The sequence below is a fragment of the Tribolium madens genome, unplaced genomic scaffold (assembly GCF_015345945.1).
Source record: "Tribolium madens isolate multiple individuals breed KSU strain unplaced genomic scaffold, Tmad_KSU_1.1 Scaffold_9;HRSCAF=87, whole genome shotgun sequence".
NCBI classification, from domain to species: domain Eukaryota; kingdom Metazoa; phylum Arthropoda; class Insecta; order Coleoptera; family Tenebrionidae; genus Tribolium; species Tribolium madens.
The window spans coordinates 1-8,408 of NW_025401072.1; the positions used below are offsets into that span (position 1 = coordinate 1).

Consider the following 8,408-nt stretch of genomic DNA (forward strand, 5'->3'; position numbering starts at 1 on the left):
TAAATGTTCAAAGGTTGTAAAGGAGCAATGCCAAAATATTTTTTATTTTAATTAATTGTTTAAACTTTTGATATTACCAGACTAATAATTTTTTTCTTAAATAAAAACGGTATTTTACTTATTGTTTTACAAAGATATGTTTATGCATTTTATAAATGTACAAAAATATTTATTGAAAATGTTACAATTTACGTTAAAAAAATTATAAACTTTATCTATTGTCAAAATTTTCTTCCACCGGCCATGGTGGTATGTTAAGACCGACCATCAGTGGTAAGCACGAATTCTTTTTTAAAAAAAAAGTTACTATGTTTATCTCGTAAGTATAAACAAATAATTAATATTCAAATTATTTTTTGGATAGCATTTTTATAGCCATTGCTCACCTATAAATTTATTTGCCAAAAAATTTGAGTTTCGCCAGAATAACAACGTTTCCAGACTTTTGGAACTCCCTGTACAGGATATTCGGTAAATCGCCTGCCATCGCTGTACTGCGACTTCACAGGATTCAGAAAAGTATCGTGCAATCAAAAAATAAATAAATTAGAGTAGGCGACGATTAATATTCTACAGTTGGCAACACGTTGGTTGGGAATCTGGGCTGGAAATTTTCCACACAAGCCGAAAGTGAAAATGACCATTCACCGTTTTCGTCTTATACAGCATTTTTGTAATAACTTACAACAATAAAAAATTTCTGCTCTAAAGTGAACATTATTTCACTCAAAATAAATAAATGCACACTTGTCAAAGTTTCCGCTGACATTTGATGTCAAAAATCAAGATTGCCATCTGAAGGACATTAATCACCGTCTACTCTAATTTATTTTTTTTTTGATCCCACGATATTATTCTGTATTTGCATTTTTCTTTTTGTCATTATGTGGAAAACTAGAGAAAATTAAAAACTACCAATGAGTAAACAAAACACATTTTGTTACCACTTGTTGTGTTGTATCAAATAATATACAGTGTCCCGGGATAGGCGAAACGACGCTTGTAAAAGACAAAAAAAATCCATTTAAATTTTCATTTTTTGGGGTTCAGCCCTGCTTGGTTAAAGATTAATGTCTAACATATTTAAATTTTGAAAAATCAAGTACGTATGCCTTAAAGATTTTCAAAAGAACTATTTTTTGTAGAGTAAAGTGCCTTTTATGTAGCAGATACAACAAAAAGTTATTAAGAGAAGTTGTTTAGAATCAACTTTTAGGCCCCTGTACCAAATTTCATCGGCCAACTATGATTTTTAATTTTTTTCCTAGATAATTGCTTTTTCTTAACAGAAACGTCAAAAATGTTTTTATAAGAAAGCCCCCTGAACTTGACACTTTTCTCTGGGCGCGAGTTCTGAAACACCCTGTATTTTTAATTTCATTCAAAAAACAAAAACAATGCTTCTAATTAGAAAGCTTTGTTTCAGCATTGTGCCTGCTGTTTGTTTTTTTTTGCAAAAAGAATTCAGCAACTAGAAAGCTTTAATTACTTTACTGCATCGATTTATCTGAAACTTTACTCGTATCTTTTTGTGTCAGAATCAAATGTTGACAGAAATGGAGTTAATTTCGTTGATTAGTGTTTAGCACCGCGCGTTTATTCGTTGCATTTGGTTAAAGGGATTTCCGCATCGGCAATTGCACATGTCTGAGTGAGGAAAACTTGATTAAATAAGAGACAATCTGATTATTTCAATTTCGGACGCGTCAAGGAAACGCTTTGTTTTTATCAGCGCTTTATTTCAAGCTGATTCGAACTGTTGATGAGTAAGATAATCGAATTAAAATCATTGGATTATAATAAACCAATTTCCTTAATTAATTCGCCATGTCTGCAAATCTGAAACCGGATTTTCGTAAAACAACGACGAGGCTATTTCAACAAACTTCACGATTTTAAACAAACAAATTTTCTTTAACTGAAGATGCAACCAGACACTGTTTAATTAAATTTTCATGGATATGAGACAGATGACTCTACATACGAGCTTTCCGAATGTAAGAAGCTAAAATGTTGATTAAATTTTACGGTTTTCACTTTCTTCATAATAAAACTGCATGCCAGAGTATTTAAAGAATTATTTGGCGAGTTTATTAACTAAGAATTAAATAAATCCAATAAAAACCAAAAGTCTTATTAGTGTAAAGTAAAGTTTCTCAAAATAAAAATAAATATCTTTCATGTTTCATTCAACTTTTCTAATGAGCGCTACATAATTCAAAAGTACCTAATGAAAATTTCATAAAGACAGGACCTGTTGTATCGATTACTTTGCAAACTTCACAACTTGGATTTAATCTAGACGACAAATATCCTTAAAAATATCAATATCCCAATTAAAATGAACATTAAACACCAAGTTAGAAAAAAGTTTTTGTCTCAGGTATTGATTTATAAATAAAATATTAAAGAGAACAAAAAAAATTATACAGGATACGCCAGAACTCGCGATACAAAAAACATGGAAAAAATGTTAAAAAAAAATTATCTCTTAAAATTTCGAAGTTATGAGGGTTTAACTTTGCACTTTGACTCTATTTATTTCTGTTGGAAAAATAGGAAACAAGGAAGCTGTATCCTAAATTGTAACTCTTTTCAATGTTATTTTTGGCTTTTAATGGCAAAATTTTTGTCCCTTTACTAAATAATTGTAAAAAAACATATACAAGATCATCAGTATCATTAAATAGATGTAAAAAAATGTCAAATGTCAAAAAATAAATGTCAAAATTTTTTGACAGATAGAATTTTTTAAACATTTTTTTCATGTTTCGGGTATCTTACCTTACTTGAAAATTTTCTCTGGGGCGCGAGTTCTGGCGCAGCCTGTATATCTCATCGGAAAAAAATAAGTGTAATGTTATATGTATATGAATAAAAAATTAAAATCATTTATTTATAAACAATATTTATAAAATGTTAACAGAAACAAGAAAAAGTCTTTAAATATTTTTTTTTGAAATGAAATTTGTTTTTGAAAAATTTGTTTCCCATACTGGCAACAATCGTGTAAACTTGTGTACGTTCAGAAATTTCCGATGTATAGTACAAATTTCTACGAGCACTACTTTGTGGTTTCTCATCGAATAAGTAAATGATATGTTTATTTGCAGTTTGCAACCTTGTTGGTATCGTCCATTTGGAGTAGTTGATGCGGAAACTACTCCATTTTTTAATTTTAATGTATCCTTTATTATCTGATCGTGCTTGTTTTAGTGTCACACAAAAGATAACATCGCTATTTTTACTGTTGTACAATTTGTTATGTGAGTGTTGTACTAATTACTAGACAAATATACTCGTAGATAAACCGGATTAAAAAACGCTTCTGGCGCTAACAATGTGTCTGTTTTTTTTATTTAAATTGAATTCTGCTTGACGCACCATTTACTAAACCGTTTGTTTGTATGTTTGTCGATGTGGCGGCGGCGGCAGCTCGCAGGCTAATTTAAAAATTGATGATTTGTTTTGTAAGCAATGTGATGGTTCGAAATTAAACATTATCGGTGTGGGCAAGCCAATTATTGACGAAAACAGAAGCGGAAGCCGGAAGCATTAGCTGGTTATCTCCCAGCTCTCCCAATCAAATCAATCACTTCACATAAGTTTAGTGGCTGTTTCCCACATTGCAAATGTCTGTTACGACACTGATACGACAATTACGATGCAAATTTATGGATTCGGTCAAAATTACTAAAGGGACCGAAAATTAATGTTAACAAGGAGACAAGGCACGAATCATAATTTACTTCAAAAGAACGAATTTTCGGAAATATTTTCATTCAAATTTAACACCAACATGACATCACACACGCACTCAATATCTGATACGTGAATTTTAATGAGTGACAGCACACGTAATGTGGAACTTAATTGCGGAATGTTTGAATGGATTTTGGCATTAATTAAAAACTAGGTTGCGAGTTGATAAATAGCACGATTGATTTGGACCTAATTAAAAATTTGAACGAAATAGCACGAGATTTTTTTTGTTTAGTTGTAGTAATCGTAGTAATAAAACGCATGAGTAATGAAAAATGACTTTAGTACCGAGATGCATATTAAATTTTTTCCGAAACTTCAATGGATCCACTGTTGTCAGATTTCTCGTTTCGATAGTACCATCTCGTTCATAAACCGCAAAATAACTAGCCACTATACAAAACCACGAAACAGAATGAAAAACTAATACTTATTTATAAATATAGGGATTATGTCTTTATCTCATGTTTACCTAGATTAAGACACTGGTTTGATAATACCGTTATTAATGTTCGCAACCCGCAACACAAAAAATTGATGAATAATAAAACCGTTTGGTGCTGATTTTATACCCTTTACAAATGATATTATGACATTATAATACGATTTCGAAAAAAACACACTTCTCAGTCTTGCTAAGAAAATGACAAAAATAAGAGAAGTTTTTTTGAAATTGCGTGCCTACAAAAGTAAGGTCATTAGTAGTCTATATCAGATATTTTTTTAAATATGTAGTATCTTCGTCTTTCTAAAAAAAAAATGTTTTCATGATCGTTCCCTTAGATACATAAGGTGAAAAGTAACTGTTATGTACTTGCGTTGGGATAGGTGTAAGAGAATAATCTGATCCCCTTAAAATAAAAATGCCTTTATTCTCACAAGGTCTAGGCCCGACTCACTTCAGCGGACAAGGACGCAAAAGAAACAAAAAACAGATAAACTGCTGATACACAGCATATTTCCCCCCCTTAAACTTAAAAATTATTTACAATAATATGTGAATATATACATTTTTTTTTTACCTCGTTGTTGGATATCTAGCTGGAGGTTGTATCCGACTTCGACGTCTAAGCTCTCTTTTGAATTCATCTTTCGTTGGTAAGTCAGATACATCCTTCATCACAGGTACATGTAATTCCACTTCATTATCAACAACGTCAGTTATCAAATCAGATCGAGGAGTAAAGTCTTGTCTTGTCATTTGTGACTCTAGAAAACGTTTTTTAATTTGGTTTATATGACGTTTTACCTTTGCTCCACAATCTAATAATATCACAAAATAAGTTCGACTACCCAAAATTTCACTAATATAACCTGCGGTCCATTTTACATTATTTTTCCTAAAATCGCGAACCCACACGGCATCATTACACTCGAATTGTTTACCTGTATCAGTTTCAATTTTGGTCAGTTTCTCTTCTTTATCTGGAAACAATAAATCAAATCTAGATCTCAGTCGACGACCTACTAATAATTTCGCGGGTGCTACTTTTGTCGTTGTATGCGGTGTATTACGATATTGAAATAAAAATCGATTAATAACTAGATCGAGATCAWCGGATTTATTCTCAAAAACACACTTCGTAATCACTTTTTTCATTATACCAACTCCGCTTTCGGCCTGTCCATTTGTAGGTGGATGGTAAGGTGCACCTGTTAAATGTTTTATGCCATTTTGTTTTAGAAAATTTTGAAATTCATTGGATGTGAAAGAAGTAGAATTGTCTGAGCAAATTTGTTTAGGTAACCCAAATCGAGCGAAAACAGAACGAAGACATTTAATTGATAGTTCAGTAGATACGCTACTCACAATAAAACATTCAATCCATTTTGACGTTGCGTCTTCAATTACAAAAAATGTTTTGTTTAACAGTGGTCCAAAATGATCTATATGTAATCTGGACCAACATTCATTTGGAATGGGCCATGAGATTATCGGTGCTTTTGCCGAATCAGAAGCTAGTGAACAACATACTTTGCACGAACGTGCCATTTGCTCAATTGCTGCATTCATCAAAGGCCACCATAGATACGAACGAGCAAGTGATTTCATTTTTACTATTCCAACATGATTTTCGTGTAGCTCTTGCAAAACATGTTTTCTAAATTTACTAGGAATAATTAGTCGATAGCCACACAAAAGACAACCGTTTTCCACCGAAATTTCGTTACGTYTAAGAAAGTATGGTTTAAGATTTTCCGATTTGATCTTTTTGGGCCAACCGTTTAATGCGTATCGTAAAACTTGTCTTAATTCGGTATCAATTTTCGTTTCTTCTTGAATTTGTTTAAAATCAAGTAGTGTTTTTGCACTCTCTTGAATGTAATTAAAATACGAAATGTCATCATTGATGTTATGTTTTTCAAATCCTACCGGGTGTCTGGATAAAAAATCAGCTGCATTTAGAGAAGATGGTACATATCTAATTTCATAATTAAATGCTGATAAAATGTATGCCCATCTTTGCAATCTATTAGCTGCAAAAGACGGTATTCCCYTTTTAGGGCCAAAAATTGTTATTAATGGTTGATGATCAGTGCATAAAATAAATTTTCTACCATACAAATATTGAGAAAATTTTTTTACACCGAAAATTATTGCTGCGGCTTCTTTTTCAATTTGTGAATATTTTAATTCAGCAGAATTTAGCACACGTGAAGCAAATGCAATAGGTTTTTCAGAATTATCTTCAAAAATATGACTAATTACCGCTCCTAGACCAAATTCAGATGCATCAACCGTTAATTTGATCTCTTTTTCAGGATTATAATGTGCCAAAACTGTCGATGACGCTAAAATTTGTTTTATTTTGTTAAATGTTATATCACATTCTTTTGACCAAAACCATTTACTATTTTGCTTTAATAAATTATGCAATGGCTTCAAGACACTTGATCTATTTGGAATAAATTTTGAATAAAAGTTAATCATACCCAAAAACGATTTTAACTGAGTGATTGAAGTAGGAGGAGTAGTTTTTAAGATAGCTTCAACTTTGTCTTTACTTGTGTGTAATCCATTTTTGTCAATAATATGCCCTAGATAACTWACCGATTTTTGAAAAAAAGAACATTTATTGCTGGCCACTTTAAGTCCGCAATCTTTTAATTGTTTGAAAACCAATTCAAGACGTTCTAAGTGTTCTTGGTCATTTTTGCCAGTGATCAAAATATCGTCTAAAAAACAAACTACACCGGGAATAAGAAATAATTTCTCCATAATGTTTTGAAAAATCGCGGSCGCGCTAGTAATACCGTATGGAAGACGTGTATAAGCAAATAAACCCTTGTGTGTCGATATAGTTACTAATTTTCTAGACTCGTCCGTTAATAAAATTTGTTGATAGGCCTCCGACAGATCGATTTTAGAAAATTTATCACCTCCTTGCAATTGCGAGAAAAGGTATTCAATTCGAGGTAATGGGTATTTTTGTTCGACCAAATATGGATTAACAGTAACTTTGAAATCTCCACAAATTCGAATTTTTTCCATTTGCTTTGAGCACTGGTACAATTGGCGTACCCCAATCAGAAAAGTCAACAGGAACTAATACTTTATGAGAAACTAATCGATCAATTTCCTCTTCAATTTTAGGTTTCAAAGCAAAAGGAACTGGCCTTGGATTATAATATTTTGGAATGGTTCCCTCTTTTAAWTGTAAKGTGACTTTACMTTTATTAAATGTGCCAATGCCACTCTCAAAAATTTCAGGATACTTATTACATAACATTTGAATTGATCTTGATTTTGATTCGCTAAACAAGGCGTTTATATCAGATTGAACATTATTTACTTTAGCGATTGTTAATTTTAACATATGCATTGCATTTCTTCCTAATAAAGGTGGTCCCCCATTCTTAACAACATAGACTTTAAGTGAATAATAATCATTTTCATACTTAGCATTTAACTGTAAAAATCCTAGTGGTTTAAAACTCAACCCAGCATAATCCTTAAGGRATAAATCGTTTGAATACATTTTTTGTTGCTTAAAATGTTTTAAATATAATTTTTCCGAAATCGCRCAATGTGCAAATCCGGAATCGATTTCGAAGCTTATAGGAACATTATTTATGGTCAAATTMACATACATTGGTTCGACATTACCGTTAATGTTAAAATTATTTAAATGAAAAATTGTGTCTTCCTCCACCTGATCGGTCCTGGGAGTACTGGCTTCTTCTAAAAAATGTTGTCTAATTTTCTTATTACACACCGGAGCTAAATGCCCTTTTACACCACACTTATGGCACGTATAATTACGAAACTTGCACTGAATTGATTTATGATTTTTACGGCCACAGACACTACACTGTTGCTGCACAAAATTTCCTCTTCCAGGAGACGATGMCACAGACGTAGATGGTGGAGCTGCTGACGAATATGCACCAGCTTGCTTAAATACTCCACTTCTATTTTTCTTTATGGAACTGGATGTCCTCTCCGAATTTCGATGATAATACACATTTTCATCCATTTCACGGCCTTTTGACATGTCGGAACGTTCCATCACCGCGGCCTCCTTGGCTTGAGCAATCTTTACCATTTTAAAAAAATTGTTTACACCATTGGTGGGGTCTTCTTCAAAGAGTCGGTCCATAATTTTTACATCACCTAATCCCAAAACAAAAATATCCCGCATTAC

General features: G+C 32.2%; 1 protein-coding gene across 1 annotated transcript; it reads right to left on the reverse strand.

Moving 5' to 3' along the window:
- Window positions 1–7,180: 7,180 nt before the first annotated feature.
- LOC123015396 lies at window positions 7,181–8,405 on the reverse strand (the record flags this gene model as incomplete). The annotated part of the gene is made up of 2 exons (XM_044415087.1): window positions 7,181–7,673; window positions 7,917–8,405. Coding segments are annotated over 2 exons (951 nt in total), but the record flags the coding sequence as incomplete, so codon positions are not given.
- Window positions 8,406–8,408: the final 3 nt, after the last annotated feature.